General features: G+C 39.4%; 1 protein-coding gene across 9 annotated transcripts in view; it reads right to left on the reverse strand.

Moving 5' to 3' along the window:
* The window catches only part of Phactr1 (phosphatase and actin regulator 1), a 432,942-nt gene that overhangs the window by 393,010 nt on the left and 15,639 nt on the right, over nt 1–24,293 (reverse strand). For all 9 annotated transcript variants that reach the window (XM_048348462.1, XM_048348465.1, XM_048348459.1 and 6 more), the window contains one exon: nt 12,149–12,295. In XM_048348462.1, coding sequence (XP_048204419.1) covers nt 12,149–12,295 — 147 coding nt within the window. The remainder of the gene's footprint in view (nt 1–12,148; nt 12,296–24,293) is intronic.

Consider the following 24,293-nt stretch of genomic DNA (forward strand, 5'->3'; position numbering starts at 1 on the left):
CTGCCCTTGCATCTATACAGTCTGAAGACTTTCACCACAGTAAAGCATTATTCTAACAACAGTCAGAGCAAAGAGTGTGATAAGAGAAATCACAAGACCCTAAGCTACCAGGGTTCTGCCACTAGGGAGAAAACTAATTGAGCCTCAGCCATAGATTTACAGAAACCAAGGATTTAAGGGAGAGAAATAAATGTTTTTATGAGCCCACATAAATAGCATAATTGTTTTTCCTTAAGTTCCCACAGAGCGAGCATGAGTGTTGAAACCAGCTATAATTTAAAAAGGACAGTAAGAATGCACTCAGGATTCACTGTGGCTATTGGACTGTATCTGAGCTTTCCAGAGATTGCCAAAGTCCTCCAAGAGCCAGAAATAGGAGAGAGAATTATACTAGTCTTAATACACCCTGGTGTTGAGTGTAACTGTCTAGTTGCAGTCAATGCAGTAAATATGTCAATTGATACCTCAGTAGACATACATGCTTCTCGTTTTCCTCCAGTTCTGAATGACATGCCACGGCTGCAGGAAAGCTTTCATTTGAATATTAACAGCTACACTTTGTCTCCTATTATAATATGTGTCTTTATTTTTTCAAAACCAGTATCACCATGTCAACCCTTTATCACTTTGGTGGGATGACAAATTTAGAAAAGTACTGAGTTGGTACATATACAGTTGGACTCCCCACAACATACTTTATTAAGTACTAATCAATAATATTTTATTAATGGTTATTTTTATTTTCCTTTGTCATTTGCCATCAGCTAACTGTGTCTTAGAATTAGTAACTTGGCTAGTGAATGTAAATTAAATCATCGGCTAATATTTATAAAGGACTCAGGTACAATTTTGTGCAGATGATTTGTCAGTAAGATATTGACAATATTTATTTGGTTATAAACAATCTGCTTATGGATATTTTAAGGATATATCCTATCACCTACAGTAAATAAAGTTAGCATAGCAATAAGAGAGAAGTAAAATTATTCCTGATTGAGTGATTTTTACCACACTCTTTTGTGTTGGCTAAATTCAATCATGTGGCTTTGCCAACTCAATATTTCCACTTTGCTATGTTTAATGAGTGGGATCAGGAAGCTATAGAACAGACACAGATCCTAGTGACCATAACTTCTGAATTGTTCTATAGCTGGGTTTATGAAAGGACTCTGTGGGTGATCAATTTCTTTATGAGGTAGCTTTGCAACAACAGTATTTTCTCATACAGATTGTATTATATGAGCTGGAAGCCAGAGGCCAATAAAGTTGAGTTTAAAGCTGACTTGAGCTTAACTTTAGCCTGACCTGGTATTGTTTTTATGGATATGTATAATCTTCAATATAACATATATCCCACTACTTCGACTGCTATTCTATAAGTTAAATAGTGGTTTGACTCAGATTTGAGTAGACAAGAAACATCAGAGCAAATCGTTTTTCCCTTCTAAGAATGTCCTCAAGATAATTAAAAAGGTATTTCCTGGCTTGTAAATATAAACATATGCATCAGCTCTGAAAGACAATGAATTTTCAAATTACAGGTCAAGCATCCTTTGTAGTAGTAGTTTCACAGCATGGCAGGATTTCTGTGGTGAGGTTTCAGTGGCTTGTGGAATGTGGGGACACCTTTGCCAAACTTCAGAAACCACATCAATGATTTATTTGTGCATACTTACAATGAACTTGCATGATAGGGTGAAGAAAAATTACCTTAGGCATTTTAAAGTTGAAACAACGGTCATTGTGAAAGCGTGCACAAATGGTAATCAGGTATAGAGCATCTCATTTGCTTAAAACCCATTCACTAAATGTCTTTTATGTCAGTCACAGTAAAATATTCATGAAAAGCATGCAGAATGATAAGGTATGAATAACAGGGCACCAGATTAATCAGATTGTGTTGTTGTTTGTAGTACTCATCACAACTTCAATGCCATACAACTTGGCTAAAATTTTTCACTCATTTTATAAGCAAGGCCCATAGTTGAGGCAGAAGAATCTCTAAAATCACAGACTATAAAGAGAAAATAAGGGCTGGGAATATGGCCTAGTGGCAAGAGGGCTCGCCTCGTATACATGAAGCCCTGGGTTCAGTTCTTCAGCACCACATATGTAGAAAAGGCCAGAAGTGGCACTGTGGCTCAAGTGGCAGACTGCTAGCCATGAGCAAAAAGAAGCCAGGGACAGTGCTCAGGCCCTGAGTTCAAGCCTCAGGACTGGCAATAAAGAAAGAAAGAAAGAAAGAAAAAGCAAATAAATAAACCAGTAAGACGTCAATCCATCACAATTTTTTATCTGTTCTATTTCAATGTTTTCAACATGAAGACATCAGTTTCTAAAATATAGTTTCTTCATGAGTAAAGCAGGTATGAGTCCTTTGCCTGAATGTGGACAGAAGTCATTTTTCTTAGTAAAAGATTCTCCTCACAGTGGGCTCCAGCCATCCTCACTCGGCATCAGACAGCAAGGCTGTTGCTGGAAGGCAGCAGTGGAAGAGGTCTGGAGTAAATACAGGGCAGCTGGCCCCACAGCTGTGCAAACTATAATTCCATGGTTGGAATGGGAGGTAATGAACAGCCCTAGACTTCCGCAAATCCACAGGGGTCATTGAAGTCTCTCCCTCTTAAACATGAAGGCCTGCCTTTGAAACTTCTGGCTGTGTTTTTGTGAGGTCAGAGCAAATAATAAGGGCGTTCAGTTGGAGGTGGGGAGAAGGAGAGAATGAAGAGAGGGGAGAGGAGGTTGTAAAAGAAGGGTATCACTTGATTCTTGGGCTCAGTGTCAGTCTTGTGGCCAATGCCCTACAAAGCATTCGTGTTCTTCTCACCTGCTTTTAGCATCAACAGGAGAGGATCTTTGGTGAGGATTGTTATCAAGTGAAGTTGAAGTGAAGCCCAGCTGTACTAAGTTAAACATCTCTGCAACTCAGAAACACTTGGAAAATTCAAGTACCTTGTCTCATAGTGATAATAGAATTCTAAGGACCCTACAATTTCATACAAGGATGAGGATAGAGGAGGCACGAACAGGGCCTAAATGTATAAGCTAGTAAGTGTGTTCAGCCTCCTTGGACTATTAGTTGGTATCCAGTTTGGGGCCATCGCAAAGAGAAAAATAGTTTTTTTAAAAAAACATTTTCATTTTCATACATTCCATTCCTGAAAGTTATGTATGAAATCGTAGGGACCTGGCACTTGAATGATAGGCATTGTACTACGTGAGCCATGCCCCTTGCCTTTTTGGCTTTTGTTATTTTTCACATAGAGTCTCACTCTTTCACTCAGGCTGGTCTTGAACTACACTGCTTCTAAGTATTCAACTTTAAACATGAACTCAGAGGAAAGTTGGTAATATTAGTTTGCTGTCTTGATGCAAATCATGGCCATTATGAAGATAAGTTTTCCAGGTGAAATGGCTTGCCTATATACTCCTATCTACTTAGAAGGAATGAGATAAAGTACATTTCTAGAGAGGCCCTGCCAAAGAGTATTTCAGATACTGAGCTAGGATACCGCTTAATTTCGATGTCAGTATTTCCTTCAGCCATGGCCCCAAACTGATACAGTGCTTGTCTTTCAAGTGCCAGGTCCCAAGTTCAAACATCAGTACCACCAAAAGAATATAACAGGAATGTTTGAGGTCATATTAAACATGGCCCAAGTTCCAGATCTTTCTGTTTGGATTACTACCTTCTAAACATTATTTAACTTCTCTATAACTTAGTTTTCATGTGGATAAAGTAAGAAGAATCAAAATGTCAATCTCTCAGAGCAATATGAAAATTCTTATAAAGTCCTTGACACAATAAATATAAGTAAATGTTGTCTATATGGTAAAACCCCCTTAACAGTAGTAAGTCAACATTTATGTCTAAGGAAGACTTCATTTTTCAATCCAGGCACGTGTAGAACTGCTTATTTGATAACTCTGCTCCAATGTCTGACATCTCACACATGACACATCTGTATGGAATGCTTGACCATTCTACCAGATTCCCAAATAGCCTTTGCATTGGTTGTCCTGGTGAAGCCTTTGAAGGACTCTCTGTTCTTTCCTAAAACCCCACATGCAGTCCATCAAGGAAGGACACTGGACAGACCTTCAAGTACACGTGGAGTCTGACCCCATTGCTCCTGCTGTTCCATGCTGAAGAGTCACTCCTGATTCTTGGGTCACCGTGACAATAGAGAGGCTACAATGGCTGCCAAACTAGACACCCTTGCCACTGCCCTAGAGTAGTGTCTCAATGCAGTAGTCCCAGTGAACCCTTCAACACCTATCAGAGAATTACTCCTAGGCTCATTTCACTGAGTATGATCTATATGATCTGGCTCCTTGCTACACTGGGGACAGGCCTGGCTTAAAGGTTTTACTCTTGCCTGTCCCCAGCTCTCTGCTCCACAGCATATTGATACTGCTCATTCTTTCATCTGAATAAAAGAACTTGGATCAAGTTCCTCCTTCTTGTCCATGTTGCCAGTCCTGCAGTTTACCCCTCTTCTTGATCACACATGCTTCAATCTCAGCTTGCTTTACTCATTTTGGCCTAAATATGTATGACTTGAATATGTATTAATGTGTAACATACTATACAATACACTTATATATTATAGGTTGAATATCCTTAGTCTGAAAAATACTAAATTCAAAGTGTTTTGAGAATTATCTACTTTTTGGAGCATTTTGGATTTCAGATATTTTTCAGATTAGGGATACTCAGATGATAAAGTGTATGCAAATATTCAAAATCTAAAATGTCCAAAATCAGAATCACTTTTGTTATCAAGTATTTTGGATAAGGGATAGCTTACTGCCCATAATCTATCTTTAGAAGTTAACATTCATAAGACTAAAATGTTATTGTTTTTGGACACTAATATAATACCAAGTGTCTAAAAATATCCTGCTTCATAGTTGATGGATAAATATTTATTAATTGAATGAATACTGTTATATCATTATTTCTTCTCCTATCCTCCCCCACATAAAGGGCCAGGTGAAAAAAGGGAGAAATTGAAAATTAATATTTTCTGCACCTTTGATTAAACTATGAGTTAATATTAAACCAACTTATAGTTTGGTTGGTAGAAATACTGCAATAATAGGTCTATGTCTATAAACAGCAAGTGAGCATGCTGATAAAATTAAAAATGTTTTCAAAGCCAAGACACACACATACTCTTCATGCCATACTGGCAGCCCCACTACTTACTATCAGAGATTCTGCTATTGACTTATTAGTTTAGAGCAAATCAATGTGGCAGAAGAAGATCAATAGGAAACAAATAAGCTTTTATACAGCACTTGCGTTCATAAATGTTAAATAATTGCAAGTGTGAGATCATTCCTTGCAACCTTTAGTAGCCTATGTTGAAAGTCATGAGACTCCATCATCATTCAATAAGACCATAAAATTGATTTTGTCTTTTCTTTAACTGGCTTTCATTATGTAAAAGACTTATACATTAAAGCATTTAAATGTTCAAGATCCATCCCCTCTCCTCCCTGGAAATTGCATCCACTTTTGCACCTACTAAAGTGGGTGGGGATGGAGCTATGGAGATGAGAATATGCCAGAGTTTCTCTTGTCACATACAATTAAAAACATGCTGGGTCAGTTGTTTTTCAAAGGATCTCTTTTGTTCACATAACACAGTGGCTATACTGTATGCCCTCCTTTTCACTTCATTAAGTTGAGGAAGAAAAACATCAGCTCTACAAATTACCTTCTGCTTCCACTTGAATTTTAACTCTTTACTTGCAATACTGAATAATAATCATGAAATTGCATATATCAGAGAATCTCCACAAGTAAGCCTAAAGAAACTTTCCTTAACTAGAAGCAGGTGGCTCAGGACTACAATTCTAGCTACTCAGGAGGTGGAGATGTGAGGATCACAGTTCAAAGCCAGCCACGCAGAAAAGTCTGTGAGACTTATTTCCAATATACTACTCAGAAAAGGCTGGGGTTCAAGTGTGCTAACCTTGAGCACAGAGGCTCAGGGACAGTGCCCAGGCCTTGAGTTCAACCCTCAGGACTGGCAAGAAAAAAAAAAGATATACCCATGAAAGCATATTAATGGAAAGTGTTGGATTTACTATGACCAATAGCTCATTTCCTTCTATCAGCACTTATGCCTATGAATACAAAGGATAAAGGTCTTTTGTGTTCATGATTAGGTCAATGTCTAGAGGTAAAGCTTATTGTCTGTGAATTCCAAAGGTGCAAATTACACCTCTGCTGAATTTTGCCATTTACACCCATATTTACCTTCCCTACAAACTACATACTCATTTAATTTGAAATACAAAGAAGAACAGGTTAAAGGGCTTGAAACACCACTCAGCAACTGGATTAATATTTAATTTTCTCTATTTGTTGCTAAGATTTCTCCTACATCTTACTCAATCATACAACAAATATTTATAGAGCATTAATTGTGCTTGAGGCTAATCCCTGAATAGCCAAATTTAAAATATTTTAGTTAATATGACATATAGAAATAGGTCTGTGCAATATTATTCAATCTTATTTTAAGTTAACTCTTCCATAACTGCATTATATGTAATCAAATATGTTTTGTTTTATAGGAGTTATATTCTCCTGTATGTTTTATTTCATAAATAAGACTATATATAAAATCAGTAGTATAGGATGTATTCAACAACACAGCTATATTTAGAAATATCAGTTTGGGGTTGGATGGGATTTTAGCAACTAAATTTGTCATATTAGAGCTGAGTGAACCAGCCCAGAAAGATGAAGTGACTTGCTTATGGTATTAGTAGGAAGATATATGGGCATCAAATTTTTTTCTGTCTCCAGTTTCACTTTTTTAAAAATAGAAAACACACCTCTGGTAACTTGCATGGAGTTAAATTATGTGTACAAATACAGACAAACCATATAGTCCTAAAATAATCTTAAATACAATGATCAGATGTTTAAAAAATTAATAATTCTCAGACCATAGGTCCTAAGAACATTTAATTTCTCAAAATAAATTACGTATTCTTGCTATCTCATAACTCTATAAGTTATTGTGGAAACAATGACAAAATGAGGAATCAAATCATTCTATCTTCATAGTGTTAATTACTTCCTTTCCTTCACCTTTGCTTACATTGTCTGGGGGTGATCTTCATTAGAACCCCCTTCTTGTATGTCCTAGTGACATTATCAGGCCCAGATTTTAACCATAACACATAAGAGGCAAGCTCGCCATAATAAAGGCCTCTCATCAGATATATGGTCAGCCATTTAAATGCTAGCTGAGTGTGAGAAGCAACACTAAAAAGGCTTTCATTAAAGCCAACAAATAAGTCAAAGTTGCTGCATCAACCTGTCAACCTGAAATTGGTATTATAAAAATAATGTGGCCTCCTTTAGAAACCTTCAACAAAAGAGTACGAGAAGACAATTATTAAGACCCTTCGGATGATAAACAATGGCAATTCAGCACGGCAATTCAGAATACTGAATAGCAATTCAGTATTCCCAATCTTCTTAGAGACTATTTTTGTTAGATAATAACATGCTACTGCTACTTTTCAATACTTTTCAATAGCTACTTTTCAATAGCATAGCTTTCATAATTTCGCCAAGGGATAAAGGTCTTCCTTCTCTAGAAAGGTAGGAAAGAAGTGTCCTAAGAACCTTTATTGACTGATTGATTGGTGCAGGCACTGGGGTTTGAATTCAGCATCTTGCACTATCCTTTGGCTTTTTTTTTTTTAAAAATGAAGCTAGTACTCTACTACTTGAACCACATATCTACTTCCCTGACACCCTCCTTTGAACTTCGTCTAGCTGATCCATCCACTTTAGCAGGTAGCCAGAGCAAACCAATTGTAACTCTGCTTATTCTGTGGGCCCAAAAGAGTGGAAGAGAACAGTAGAAGGGAGATATGAATATTCTTAGGTTATATCAGGAACTGAAATAAGGCTTGGCTCCATAAAGGGCATAAGAATGTTGGAGACTACAATGCCATCCGCTTAACATCTCTCCCATAGAGCATGAAGCAATTCTGAAATGTCAATGAAAAACAGAACTCTTTGTAATGAGAAAAGTACTCATTGTTGTCAATAGTACTCAATATTACATTCGTTTTAAATAGCTCTAAATCATCAGGACGGCTAGATTTTCATCTATATCTATATCAGAAAATTTGTGCTTTAATTCTTGTTATTATTGAACACTTCCATTCACTGTAGGGTGTAATTGTGGAGAAGTTTTAAGTTTTAGCACCTTCCATAGATTGGCTACTCTCCTACACAATGTCAATGCCTAAATAAATAGAATACATTTGACCCTAGGAAAATGTCCACTTAAATGCTGCATATTTTCACTGAATTTGTTGCAGTATAGTGAATGAATGACTTCCTAAGGCAGGGCAAGTTCTTCCAAGTGAAATGTCAGTGATGTTCATTACAAAGTGAGAACATAATTAGAAACACTTGCTACTCACATCGTGAACATACTCTTCTGTTACAGAATGTCCCTTTAGCACATTTGTATTTCTCAGGGAAAAAAACACCCCATTTCCACTGTTCTAAATGAGGCCTGCTGTATCTGGGTAACCTTCAGCACAGACATGGACTTAATTTTCCTCAGTATTTACATTGTCATTACCAGACAACCATTTATCAGTATTTGCATATCCTAAACACTGAATAGAAGTTTCAAAGCAAAAGAAGATGGTCTTTGACCAAATAAACTGCATACTTCAGAAAATTATCTTTTCCATTCTCTCAGTTTAATCTGAAACTTGAAATCAGTACCTTTGCATGGTGATGAAATAATTATGTTTTGGTGCGATTCTATTAGTGATGTTGGGATTGTAGGTGAAGGAATACATCCTTCACTCAATCTGTGCAGTTATTTAAAAAATAATATTATTAAATACTTTCAGGGGTGCAGAGTATACTGGAGAAGTGTTGAAGTATTTAATGAGTATTTAAATTTTTTGGCAACTAGTGGATTTGTGGAAGGAAGATGACATGCAAATAATTTTGTAATAGCCAAGTAAAATGAACGTAGGTACTTGTATTCCCTTGAAGTATTGCTAAACCTTTGCAATATTAAAAGTGGATTACACGATGAATGGGTTCAAGAATGCAAATATTTAACAGACGTTGTTTAAAACAATACCTAAGGATAAACTATGAATGTTAGGGCTAGAGTATGGGAATAAGGAAGAACGGAGAGTAATCCTTGCTTGCTTAGTTAAAAGCAAACCAAAATTCTTCTGTTCCCAGATTATGTCATTTATTGAGAGTAGGCAGGATTCTCCATTCAGTAGTGCTGATAATGACACTAATCGTTTAATTACAACTTACTGCTCAAGGAGATAAACAAGTCTGCTTGCCTTTTCAAATCAGGGGTTACAATTACTTTCAAATGGGGGGAAAGGCACATCTGTGAGTACATCTTACTTTCTTGGGAAAAGCAACCAGAAAACCAGCTGGAAAATAAACAAAGCCCCAGGAGTGAGCAGCCAGAGCAAAATTAGCAGGGAAAAAAGGCAGCAGAATAGTAGTTGTGAGATGTAGTAGACAAGTGGCAAATCTAGGTGGCTAGAGATTGAAAAGTTCTCAGTGGCCAGATCTTGCTCATTACCTTGGGATTCTATTCCAGGAGGTTCAAGACCACTCCCTTCTCAGTCCAGTCTCTGCTCCCTGCTCTTCCTTCAGCACCAGGAAGTGAGGACAGCTCCCCAGCACTGTGATCTCCCTTCCTCCTGGAGCAAAGCCTCTCCATTCCATTTCTTCTTCTCCCTGGTGTCTTTCTTACCATTTTGCATTGAGATGTATTTTAAGAGACACATAGAAGGAACTAGGGACTAGGTTTGTATGTTTATTTCCAGATGAAAGAAAAATAAGTCCTGAATGAAACATTCTTTTAATTGGCCTCCAGAGCAACTGAATAGACTAAAAGATTGCAAGTCACTTAAGTTCTAATCTGTTGGTAAAGTGACTCACTGTTATCAAGTAGTCCCTGAAGCCTGAAACTTTCTTAGTGCTTCATGTTTTGTTTTTAAAGTACTAAAGGAAGGCACATGAACATGCTTTAGCACTTTTCTGTCACACTAAGCTGAAGACACAAAACAATACAGCTGAATTTGTTAATGAAGCGATCAGTAATTGGTGATATCATTGGGCTAAGATAACAAAACAATCATGGTCCTACATAGATAGTGAGTTCTTTTCATGTCTTAAAAAGACCATCCATTAACCAGACATTAAATTTACACAGTCAAGGGATTGACAATTCCAAAAGGAGCACCATGAGCTACCACAGTTTGCCACACACAGTGTGTACATGTACATGCACACACACACACACAACACCACCACCACCACCACCACCACCAATGTCTCCTCAATAAAGTTCTCTTTTCTCCAGCACCAGAGCCAAGGGGACCATTTAAGAAATGACAGATGTGCAGAATATAAAGGACCAACTCATGAGACAGAAAAATTGTATTCTAAATAACTTGACTACCAACACAGTCAGTTCTGTTCTTCCAGCCATGGAGATCCAGTTGCATAGACGATACATGTTATTTCTCCACACAATGTTCTCATGTGTCCAAACTTCTCATAATAATATTTTCACCCTATGAAGGTTTCTTTGCTCCATCCCAACACAAACACACACACACACACGCGTGTGCGTGCACACACACACACACTTTCAAGGGTACAGTTTCCAAATAAAAAGGTATTGATTGCTTTTAAACTATTCTAGAAGAAAGCAAGTCTTCAGGAAATGCACTCACTTCTGCAATGGAGTTGCTGTAAGAATCAAGTTCCCTGGAGATGTAGGGATACAGCAAGGGTTGAGGTTTAGAAGTCAGTCACAATAGGCATCACTGTGAAGTTAAGTTAGTGGTAAACAACTTCCTCTCAATAACAATAATCACTTAGACAAGGGGGGTCTTTCACACTGCAGCAGCAGTGGGAATGGTAGACTCTGGCCCTTCTTTTTAGGTGATCTTGAGTGAGGTGAGGCATTTTTTTATTCTCTTGATTCCTTGGCCCTCTTTTGCTCCTTCCTTCCTTCCTTCCTTCCTTCCTTCATTCCTTCCTTCCTTCTTTCCTTCCTTCCTTCCTCCTTCCCCCCTTCCTTCCTTTCTTCCCTTTCTTTTTTCTTTCCTTCCTCCCTTTCTTTTTATCTACTTCTCTCCCTCCTTCCTTCTTCCTCCCATCTCCTGTCCTTCCCTCTCTCATTTCTCTCCCTCACTTTCTCTTCTTTTCCTATCTTCTTTTTCATTCTTTCCTATATTTTCTTTCCATCCCTCCTACTCTTCTACCCTCCATCCTCTCCTTCCTCCCTTCATTCCTTCCTCTCTTCTTTCCCTCTCCTTCCCCATCTTCCTCCCTTTCCTACTCCATCCCTCTCTCTTTTCTCCCTTCTTCCTCTACTTCAGTTACCCTTTTCACTTAATTCTATCTGGGCCACTTCAAGCTCTGCTTCCAGTGACAGCACCAATCTCCTAACCATGCTTTTCTTTCTCTTTTCCTGCCACCGGGCTGCTTTACAACTGCTCCAGTCTGAATAAGGTTCTGCAAGGTTCTGCTCCCCACACTGGCCCGACACCGGCCCCGGCCCCGCCCCCTCTCCCCACTTCCCTCTCAGACACCACAGCCACAGCCTCGGTGGCCTCCACCGTCAAAACCACCAGGAGCCTGAATGTCACCAACAAGTTCCACCCTGTAGTGGCTCTGCCAGTGAGCATCTGCTTGGAGCCAGGCCAGAACCACCCCCCCCCCCCCCCCCCGCCCCAGCCAGCATCCCCAGGGGCGCGCGGGGCTGCGGTGATTCCAAAGATCATTGTTAGCCCTGACCACACTTTCTTTTCTTCCAGAAAGGGGGGAACCCGCATGTCACTCCTGGGTGGACGTAGGCTTCCACGCACCGCCCTCCCCCACCTCTGCAACACACACTCATACACACACATATACACACCCCCTCCTTGCACGGAGGTGACACAAAGAGAGCCAGCCAGGGCGCAGGGCTGGAGGGGGGGGAGGCGGGGTGCTCCAGGGAGGGGCGTGGAGGGGGTACAGCTGGCTGGGAGGAAGGGAAGGAAGGAAGCCGGGGGTGGCATGGACTGGGGAACCCGGCGAGAAAGGCGTCCTTACCTGCCCCCAGGTTAAAGGAGATCCTGGCCTCCGCCAGGTACGGCGTGTCACTCTTGGAGCGGACTCTCCGGATGGGCCTCCGGTCTATGTCATCCTCCGAAGATGCCGCCATTAATGTGGGAGGCAGGAGCAGGGTCGCCCGGCGAGCTGAGAGAAGGAGATGGAGAGAGGGAGAGAGAGGCGGAAAGGGGGAGGAGGGGAGAGGAAGAGGCTCACACACATGGAAAGGGGGAGGGGGAGGGGATGGGAGAGGAAGGGGAAGGGGGCAGGGAGGGAGGGGGAAAAAGAGGGGGAAAAGGGGGGAAAAAGAGGGAGAGAGAAAGAAAGAGAGCAAAGGAGAGAAAAGGGTGAAGGGAGAGAGAGAAAATCCGTTAAGGATTTGTGGACTGGAGCAGAGATCAGGCTATCCCTGGCTGGTGCCAGGGGTCCCCCCCACCTCCCTTTTTTCCAGCCTTGGGCCCAGGGGTCTATGCTGTGGACAGCCACCCCGGCTCCTGCCTGCAGCCCCAGTTTCAGCCCTTGGCACAGATAGTCAAATGCGAAAGAACGTGAAGACTCCAAAGCAAAGATGCCTGGTCAGCACTCTGCCCTCTCCCGCCAAGCGAACTTACTCTGGTTTTCAAGTACACACTAAGGTCTCCTTCACCAAGATTCTGTATTCTGAGGGTTGGGGACTATACAGGCTGGTTTGGGGGTTCCCTGCATACACTTGTTACTCCTGGGGTGCAAGCCCTTGGACCCTGGGAGGAGGGCACTGTGCCCCAGGCAGCCCTCTGGCTCCCCTTTTCCCAAGGAGAAACTCAAAAGAGAGAGAACCAGATCTGAAATCCTCAGAGCTCTCTTTCCTGCCCCTTACAGCTCTGAGGCAGGAAAAGTGTACACAAGTTTGGAGTAGGTTTGTGTTGTAATTGGTTGTTTTGAAGGCAGAGGAAGGCATATTTGCACAGAATAGAATGACCCTTCTTCTACAATGACTAACTTGTAGGGTGTATTTAACTCTACACAAACACCCACTCCTTTTAACCTCCAACTTTCTCTTTATCTGGACCAGGTATAGCACAAATAACAAGTGCTTGGGCTGGACCTGTAGTTCTACAACTCAGTACCATTGTCTCTGAAGGGAGAACAAAGATAAAGGGATTGCACTTTCAATATTTGCTCTGCTGTTCGCAAACCTTCCCCACAACACAGCAGAAAAAGCAGGAAGGCAACTGCTTGGTGAATCAGAACAGTTTAATGCTCTTTGAACCTATTGATGGGCTCAAGTCTTTTATGTTTGTCTTCCTGCAACTTCTGACACTTTTTCTTTGTGCCCTGAGGTTGCTACTCTTCTATCTAGTAAGTGCCTACCTGCAGTACACAGATAATCTTAGTGTGGTACAAAGAAAATCTCAGTATGGAGTTCTGTCCTTCTGTCTCAGGGGAAGTGGTGTTTCTCAGGCTCTGTAAGACTGCTCCCTGAGTCAGTTCCCTCTCCTCTTATCCTCTCATCCGGAAGCCTTCAGTCTCTCTTCATTCGTATACTGACTTCACATATGTTAGAAATCTAGTAAGAAAAAATTGTATCTGACCTTCGACTTGGTGCTTCCTCTACCTTTAGTGTATCATTTTTTCCAGTCCATTTGACATTTCCTATGAGATACTTGGCCCTCCTCATTCCATTTTTTTTTTTACACCCAATCCCCTTCCTTCCATCTCCACCATGGAATTCTATCCTCATTTCTCAACCAAGTTTTTTTTGTTTTTGTTTTTGTTTTTTGCCAGTCCTGGGCCTTGGACTCAGGGCCTGAGCACTGTCCCTGGCTTCTTTTTGCTCAAGGCTAGCACTCTGCCACTTGAGCCACAGCACCACTTCTGGCCATTTTCTGTATATGTGGTGCTGGGGAATCGAACCCAGGGCCTCATGTATATGAGGCAGGCACTCTTGCCACTAGGCCATATCCCCAGCCCCCAAGTTTATTTTTTAACACCATCAATGCTTTTCTAACAGTTGTAACAATCCCTTTCTTGATCATGTTAAAATACTTAGCAATCTCTGTCTCTGTCTCTGTCTGTCTCTGTGTCTCTGTGCCTCTCTCTCTGTCTTTCTCTCTGTGTCTCTGTCTCTCTCTTTTCTCTCTCTCTCTCTCTCTCTCTCTCTCTCTGTCTGTCTCTCCCTTTCTCTGCTCCACTCGAAATTATCCCTTCTTTTGTCCTTCTTGTACTGGATTACCTCCTTACCACTTAGCCACTTGATTTCCTTTCTGGTTCTCTACATCTTAATTTGACACTGCTTCTAGGAGTCTCTACATCCTGATTTAACCCACTCTTTCCACCTTTGTTTCCATTTAATTATAGTTTACTGACAATGGCCCAAGTCTGCCTCATTTCTGCATCCGCCTCTATGCTCATGTGATGCACCATACATTTTTCCCCATAAACTTTCCATGAAACTAGCATATAGTAAATGCATGCTCGGAAGATATTTTTGGATAAAAGAAAGAAGAATGATGGTGAGAAGAAGAGAAGTTTTAAAAGGGAATAAGGAAGTTTTGAATAACTACTAAGTAGTTAAATGGGGGAAGAGATCCATGTTCACTATATTTGAAATCCTCTGTTCTTAGTGTGCACATTCAATATTCTATGAGATTGCTGCAGGTGCCACCCCACAGATGACAGATCCTTAGATATCTTGTATTAAAAGGCTGGAGTAGTTACATAGAGTATGAGTATATCCTCCCTTATGCTAATCTCATCTCTTAGATTATTTATAATGCCTCATACAATGTAAATTTGATATAGTTTAGGATACATTGTTTAGAAAATAATGAATTACATTAGTCTGTACATGTTCTGTATAGGCATAATTTTCACAGTATTTTCTATCTGCTGACTGGTAGAAATGTTGACCCATGAATATGAAGGGAAGACCACATATTTATTTGTATGCATATATATGTACATATGTATGTATGCATACATGCATATAAACACACACCATATATGCTTATTAGCTACATTTTATACATATATACCTATATGTGCATATGCACATGTAAGTATATATGTATACATATGTGCACTGGGTATACATATGCCTACTAGCCACATTTTTCATTTTTTCCTTCCTTCCTTTCCTTCTTCCTCTTTTATTCCTACCTTTCTTTTTGCTTCTCTCTCTCCTTTGCTTTCTCTTTTTTTCTTGGAGACTGGTACTCAAACTCACTAACACTTGCTTTCTCTCATTAGCTGGTGCTCTACCACCTGAGCTAAGCCTCCAACTGATTTTTCTTTTAATTTTTTTGAGAAAGGGTACCACTATGTAGACCAGCCTGGCTTCAAACTCAAGACTCTCTGGACTGGATCCTTAGGGCTGAGATTTCACATGTCCACCATCACACCTGGTTCAGATATATTTTAAATATACATTATATGTAATATGAGTAAATCTGATCCTTATTTCTCCATGTGTGTATCTAGGACACCCTTAAACCAGAATCATTTGAAGAGTGGTAATGTATAAATTTTCTTTCCTTTTGATATTTTGTTTGTTTGTGTGTTTTGAGACAGGGTCTTTCTATGTATCCTAAACTAGGCTTGAACTCAGATTTTTTCCTGCATCACCCTCTCAAATGCTAGAACTACAGGCATTACTGTATATTAAAAGCCTTCACATAATTACTTGTAGGTAAACTGAAACTATAATGTAACTTCAATGATTAAAATTCAAAACCCACTCAATCCTAAATATTTGTGAGAATATGGAAGAAACAAGCACTCAGACATTGCTAATGAAAATATAAACTTACCCAATCACTTTGGAAAATGTTATGAATGTTTACAAACATGGACAACCTTATATACACAAGCTATGACAGGGCCAACCACATCCATGGCAGATTTACTTATGGGGGCCCCAAACTGAATACAATCTGGGTAGTCATACGCACACACGAAAAACATAAAACAGTTGCATTAACTTCAGAGTTATACTGCATAAAAATGAAAAAACACCGCTATAAGAAATCACATGGATGAATCTTATAGACATAATGTAGACAAGAATCCATTCTGAAAGAGCATATGCAAGCTGGGCACAGTGATTTGCTTCTATAATAGCACCTATTCAGGAGGCTGAGATTCAGGGAACCATGGTTCAAAAACAGCCCAAGCAAAATAGTTAATGATAACTTTAATCAATCAATAAAATTTAATCAGCCAATAAAAAGCTGGGTGTAATGGTATGTGTTTCTCATCACAGTACATTGGAAATGTACATAGGAAGAACACAGTTCAAGCTGGCCAAGGCATCAATATATGAGTTTATATGAAAAAAAAAACCCTAAAGCCAAAAGGGAAAGGAGGTGTGGATCAAGTAGGAAAACACCTGCTTAGCAAATGCAAGGTCCTGAGTTCAAACTCCAATGAACATCAAAAGAGAAGGGTATATATTATATGAGACTATATACATGATGTAAGGGAAAAAGCAAAAGGCAATACAGTGTAATTGAAGACTAGTGGGAAACACATTGTCTTAAAGGGTATCAAAGTATTTTGGGGATGTGGAACATTTCCTGTATCTTAAAAAAAAATACTAGGGTTTTACTGTAACCTCTCTGTACATCAGTTTGATAATAAAAATTTGAGAGAAAAAGAAAAAAAAGAAAAAAAATACTAGGGTTTGAACTCAGAGACTCACACTTTTTTCTAACTGCTTGATTGATGATATACTATCTGAGCTATGTCTCTAGTCTTTTTCTGGTGGTTATTTTAGAGATAAAGGCTCTTGGATTTTTCTGCTTGGGTATCTTGAACTATACTGCTCTGGATCTCAACCTTCTGAGTATCTAGGATTGCAGGCATGGGCAACTGATGCCTAGCAACACATTCTGTTTGTTGATCTAGGTGACAGTTGTACTTTTGGAAAAGTTCAAATTACATATTTTGCACTTGTGCATTATCAAATGATGTACATGTGATATACTTCACTAAAAAATAAGTTCATAAAAATATAGCAGATTTTTTATATATATTTATTATTCAGTTTGAGAATTATTGCCTTTAAGATAAGTACTAAATATTTGTAGAGTCACCCTATTAATATCAACTGAATTAAATTATTAATGAAAATAGTTTATTAATAAATTGGGAGATCTTTGTAATATCATTATTCTACCATGCTAAAATTCTTTTTTCCCCCAAATTTTTATTATCAAACTGATGTACAGAGAGGTTACAGTTTCATATGTTAGGCACTGGATACATTACTTGTACTGTTTGTTACCTCATCCCTCATACCCCCCCACCCTCCTCCCCCTTTCCCTTTCCCCCCATGCGGTGTTCAGTTCACTTACACCAGTTTTGCAAGTATTGCTTTTGTAGTTGTTTTTCTTTTTTTTTACCCTGTGTCTCTCAATTTTGGTATTCCCTTTCAATTTCCTAGTTCTAATACCAGTATACATGGTTTCCAATATACTCAGATAAGATTACAGAGATAGTGTAAGTACAACCACAGGAAGGTGATACAAGAACATCGTCAATAATAGAAGCTACAGATACACATGGGAAGTTGAACGTAGTTACAACTGTGATATAACAATCGTTTCCATAACATGGAGTTCATTTCACTTAGCATCATCTTATGTGATCATAAGGGTATACCTATTGGGCTCTTGTGATCCTCTGCTGTAATATCTTTGTAATATCATTATTCTACCATGCTAAAGTTCTATGGTTTTTTTTTTTTTTGGCCTGACTCTGAGTTTTAATCTAACAACACCTCCACTGAATAATCATAATCTCTTTAATATCACACTCCCAACATTTGGAGCTGCGATGACAACAGCATAATAAAATAACTGAATTGGGAGCATATAAAGGAACAAAGAAACATGGTAACAGTGCAACTCTTGTTATGCTCTGGGAAGGGTCAAAATGAAAGAGGCCATATCAAGAGAACACAAGATCCTTGCATGGGACCTGAAGAGGCTTCTATTGGCCAAATCGATGACCATGTAAATATCAGAACCAATGAAGAAGCACTGGAGGTACTTGAAGCTCACCTCTACAACCCTAGAGACTCGCTGTCATTACCCAGGCAAGCTCTGAAAACCATGGCATGAAGCTGGAGCAGGAAAATCCATGAGAGTCTTATTTCCAATTAACCACCATAAAGCTGGAATTGGAAGTGTGGTTCCAGTGGTAGAGCACTAGCCTTGCACACAAAAGCTCAGAGACAGCTCCCAAGCCCAGAGCTCAAGCCTCAGTAAACAGTGTGCATGCATACACAGATAGGCAGACATACACACACACATACACACAGGCATACACACATCTCCTAATGAAAGATCAATCACTAAGAATAGTACTTGGTTATTTTTAATGCACTATGTGAAATTATTTCTTTTTTCTTCCCTATGGTTTAGCCCCTGTTGCCACTTTAGCTATTTTTTGTACCTTAAGTATTGTATATATGTTTATCTGAATTAGGGAAGGGAATGGGGACATCAAAATGGTGAGGCAAAGGATAAAAGGTGAATCAATGCAACAGTGATACTCATAATACAGTATATTGGAAATTAACTGGGGGGGGGTTGGGATGGAGGGAAGGTGGGAGAAAATAGAGGCGATAAGTTTGGTAAGAAATGTACTCACTACTTTACATATGTAACTGTAACTCCTGTGTACATCATCTTGACAATAAAATTGAATTGAAGAAAAGAATGGTACTTGGGAAAAAAGTGAGGGAAGGGGTACAAGTTAGACAAGAAATGTACTCTCTGCCTTACATATATAACTGTAACTCCTCTGTACATCACCTTGACAATAGAATCAAATTAAAAAAATAAAAAGGATGGTACCTATGACTACTGATAATACATGGATAAACAGGTTAAAAACTGCTAAGCAAAAATTGAACATGCAAATGAATGAATAAACATGTAAACAAGCAAACAAATAAATGAATTCAGGAAAGGAGTGGTCCGCTCCATTAGTGAAATGCCAAAAGCTAACTCATCAATGTGAAGGGACTTAAGAAAAAAATAGGGGCTGGGAGTATGGCCTAGTGGCAAGAGTGCTTGCCTCCTACACATGAAGCTCTCAGTTCGATTCCCCAGCACCACATATATAGAAAATGGCCAGAGGGGGCGCTGTGGCTCAAGTGGCAGAGTGCTAGCCTTGAGCAAGAAGAGGCCAGGGACAGTGCTCAGGCCCTGAGTCAAAGGCCGAGGACTGGCCAAAAAAAAAAAGAAAAAGAAAAAAAAATCATTTTATATCCATCCTAGATGGTAAAAATCAAGCAAGGGCAAATAATCCATGCTCAGTGTAAATGGGTATTGTGATAAAAAGCAGGATACTTTTGTGATCTAATATTATCCTCTCACACAATTAGTTTCAAGGTAGGAACTACACAGTATCTTGCCTGAGCAATGAAAACTATCATCTCCAATGAAGGATGCATGGGTATGGGATATCTCCAGATGTGATTTCTATTGAAATGAAGATGGTCATGATCTAGTCTACACTTGACTCTAGTAAGAAAGGTCAGACCACCCCTAAATCATGAAAGGTCTATTAAAAACTGGCAGAAGAACTATATTGCTTACAAATGCCAAAGTCCTAAAAGAGAAATTAATGGTATGGAAATTTCCATATCAAGGAAGGCAAAAGGGACCTGACCCTAGACAAAGCCCTTATGGACCTCAGCATTGCATGGAACTGACCGTAGCCTAGCCTGATTCTGCCTTGGAGGAGAAAGTGCTCTAACATGACAGTATTAGACAGATTGTAAAACTGACATGCAAACGACAAAATTAAAATATTAAAATTAAATTTTCTGCAATTGATATACTGTGGTTATAGAAAGTACTACACACACACACACACACACACACACACACACACACACACACACCTCTTTTATATTCCTCTCTAGACAGACAGACAGAGGTGACGACAGAAAGGAGACAGAAAAGAACAGCAAACTGAGTAAAATGACATTGAAAGGTGAGTCCAAGTAAGTGCATAGGTGTTCTTTGTATTATTTTATTTTTGCAACTTACTGGGTCTTAAATTATCTCCAATACATGGATAGTGCCAAATATGGTGTTGCACACCTTTAATCCCAGCATTCAGGAGGTAGAGATGGTGGAGTGACAATTCAAGACAAGCCTGGGCTACACTGAAAGTTCCAGGAGAGCATAGACTATAACACACAGATACACACACACACACACACACACACACACACACACACACACACACACACACACACACACACCAAACAAACAAACAAAAAACCTAAGCTGAGTGCTGGTGGTTCATGCCTGCAATCCTAGCATGAGCTCTGAAGATCACAGTTCAAAGCCAGCTCAGGCAGGAAGGTCTGTGAGATGCTTAGCTCTAATTAACCACCAAAAAGCTTGAAGTGAAGCTGTTGCTCAAGTGATGGAGTGCTAGGCTTAAGCAAAAAAGCTCAGAGAGAGTGCCCAGGCCCCGAGTTCAACTCCAGGACTGGTACCAAAACAAAACAAAAACCAGCAGCCAAAACCAAAACAAACAAAAACCATGCATATCAAAAACATGTTTATTCCTTTCTATTTGGGAGAGTTTCCACTTTTTTCCCTTTTGTGCCAGTAGTGACACTTGAACTCAGGGCCTCATATTTGCTTAGCTTTTTCTCTTAAAGTTAGTGATCTACCATTTGAGCCACACCTTCACTCCTAGACTTTTGTTCCTTAATTAGTGGTAAGAGTGTTTCAGATTTGCCCACCTTGGGGCTGGGAATGTGGCCTAGTGGCAAGAGTGCTTGCCTCAGATTTGCCCACCTGGGCTGGTTTCGAAGGGCAATCTTCCAGATCACAGCCTGCTGAGCAGGTAGGCTTACAGTTGCGAGCAACCAGCACCAGGCTCCCACAGTTAATTCTAAAGTTTTTTCAAAAAATTATTATTGTCAGAATGTGGGCAGATTTAGTATTGATATTAAGAGCATTATGTCATGGATTTCTAAGAAGCCTTTGAATATTCGTTAATAAATTGATTCTGGCATATTTTAAGCAAGCAGATTAAGAATCTGATCTGCATAGATAAAACTTTCACTCTTTGCTATCTGGCATAACTTAGAAATACAAAAACTTCTGCATCTCACAATTAATATCAGTGTGATATCAATTATAATGAGCATTCATGTAGAAAATACAAACTGTAACTGATGAGGATAAATATTACTAATTCTAATATCAACTTAATTTATAATCATAACATGCATATCTTAAATAGATTTAACAAAATATATCAAAAATGTTCTGTGAACTTTTTTTGAAACTCAGATCCTGGGAGCTATCACTGAGCTTCTTTTGCTCAAGGTCAGAACTCTACCACTTGAGCCACAGCACCATTTCAGGCTTTTCCTGAGTAGTTTTATTGGAGATAAGAATCTCACAGACTTTCCTGCCTGGGCTGGTTTTGAATTGGATCCTCAGATCTCAACCTCCTGAATAGTTAGGATTCCAGTAATGAGCCACCAGCACCTGACTTATACTGATTCTTAATTACAACTTAATGGAGCGTACTGATACTGAAACATTGTTTTGTTAAAAAAAAAAGTAAACCTTTCTAGAAAACCAACTATGAATGTGCTGGAAATATACATACATATATATAATACACACACATACACGCACAAATACATTTTGCTGAGAAACTAAATCTGAGGAATTCCTACTGGTACACTTGAGTTATCTCTGTTTTATCCTTATTTCTAAAAGGAACTATGCTCTTTACACAGTTCTGACACTAATTTACTTCTCTGCCCAGTGCAGATCTGGACCCTGAAGACCCCAGGCCCAGTGATTCCTTGATGTGCCTAAGCTGCAGGAGGTAACCAGAGGATACTATGACACCTGTTGGCCCTGATAACCATTTTCATGGAAATGATGAGGACTTTTACCAACCAAACTGTCAAAACAAATACTTCTTGGATGGTACCAGGCCATATGACGAATCAGGAACCCCTGACTACTTCGCCCCTTTACAGCAGGAAGTAGCTCCAGAAGAAACAACCTCTGCCCATACAGAGAGAGAGAGAGAGAGAGAGAGAGAGAGAGAGAGAGAGAGAGAGAGAGAGGCTGCTACCTGGATAAGGTGCAGACGCCATGTAGCTCCCTCTCCCGTGGGAACTATGGCCCCACTAATAAACCTCCTTATGAACCTTCTTCTCCTGTCTGTGATTATCTCTGCATGATCCTCTGGGATGGCCGAAACCTATGCTTTCACCCCGAACCAGAAATACCAAGTTAAGACCATCCAGTTTCTGACCTACAGAAGTTGTGATATGGTAAGCCTTTGTGGTTTTATAAAGTTAGTAATTTTGGGAATAATGTAAAATACAGCAGTCGATAAGTATTTCTCTGGGTTTTCAACAGATTCAGAACATCAATTCTAAATGTTCAGATGTTACCTAGAAGAAAGCCCAAGTCTTAACCAGTTTGGTGGATCAATTGACCAATTTCAAGACAGAAACTTCAAAGAAAAACTAAATGACAAAGGTAATGTTTCCAGTAGAAAACTTTTCTTTTCCTTCTCTTCCCTAACTTTTCATATCTGAGCTATGCCAAACTTCTAAAGCTAATGTATGTTTATCCCTATCTCAATGTCAGCTCTGCAAGGAGAATTAATACCATCCTCTTTCATTATCTTTGTCAAAATCTATGGCACTCTGTAGTTCTCGCTTTGTATAAATCTATAAGCAAGATAATGGAAATATTAGAATCCTTTTGAGCAATATGAACTACTGCTAACATTACAGGATTGGAGGTTAGCCTTTCTCAGTTTATATTCCATTCTTAATAATTACATGATTCCACACAAGTTGCTAACTCTTGTGCATCGTATGACTAACATAAAACATCTTAGAGGGAAACCATGAAGCCCATGTTTCTTTGGGCCTGGCTTACTTTATCTAATATGATTTTTCCCCAAGTCTTTCCATTTCCTTACAAATGGGGCAATATCTTTTTTTTCTGATGGAAGCATAGAATTCCAGTGTGTGTGTGTGTGTGTGTGTGTGTGTGTGTGTGTGTGTGTGTGTGTATCACATTTTCATGATCCATTCATCTACCGAGGGGCATCTGGGCTGATTTAATATCTTAGCTATCATAAATAATGCTGCAATGAACATAGTTGTGCTGGTAGCTTTAGTGTGGCCTTATTTGTGGTCATTTGGGCAAATGCCAAGAAGTGGGATTTCTGGGTCATAGGGGAGCTTTATGTTTAATCTTTTGAGGAACCTCCATACTGCTTTTCTAGAGTGGTTGAACAAGTTTACATTTTCACCACCAGTGTAGTCACATTCCTGCCAGCATCTGTTACTATTAGTTTTCTTGATAATGGCCATTCTAACTGGGGTGAGGTAGGATAGTTCTAGCAGAGGATCACAACAGCTCAATAACTATGTACATATGACCACATAAAATGATGCTAATCAAAATAAACTCCAAGATATGGAAACAAGAGGTTGTGGGGTGTGTGTGTGTGTGTGTGTGTGTGTGTGTGTGTGTGTGTGTGTGTACTGTCTGCAGTTCTTTCTAGTTCTTTCTTTCTTTCTTTCTTTTTTTGCCAGTCCTGGGGCTTGGGACTCGGGGCCTGAGCACTGTCCCTGGATTTTTTGTTGTTGTTGTTGTTCAAGGCTAGCACTCTACCTCTTGAGCCACAATGCCACTTCAGGCTTTTTTGGTTTATGTGGTGCTGAGAAATTGAATCCATGGCTTCATGCATGTTAGGCAAGCACTCTACTGCTAAGCCACATTCCCAGCCCAGTTATTTATTTTTTATTTCATTTTTCCTATGGTTTATCCCCTGTTGTCAGTATTTTTATTTCAGCACCCTTAATCTTGTATATAAGTTTATCTGATATGAAGAAGGGAGAGGGAATCACAGAAATGGTCAGACAAAGGACAAAGGGTGAACCAATGCAACAGCAATAATCACAAGACATTATGTTGGAAATGAACTTTACAACTTTCGGGACAGGGGAATCAGGTGGGAGGAGGGAAAATGGGAGAAAACAAGGGAAAGGGCAACACTGTTGGACAAGAATTGTACTCATGTCCTTACTTATATAACTATAACCCCTCTGTATATCACCTTTACAATAAAGTAAAATATT

Source organism: Perognathus longimembris, chromosome 6 (genome assembly GCF_023159225.1).
Source record: "Perognathus longimembris pacificus isolate PPM17 chromosome 6, ASM2315922v1, whole genome shotgun sequence".
Taxonomy (NCBI): domain Eukaryota; kingdom Metazoa; phylum Chordata; class Mammalia; order Rodentia; family Heteromyidae; genus Perognathus; species Perognathus longimembris.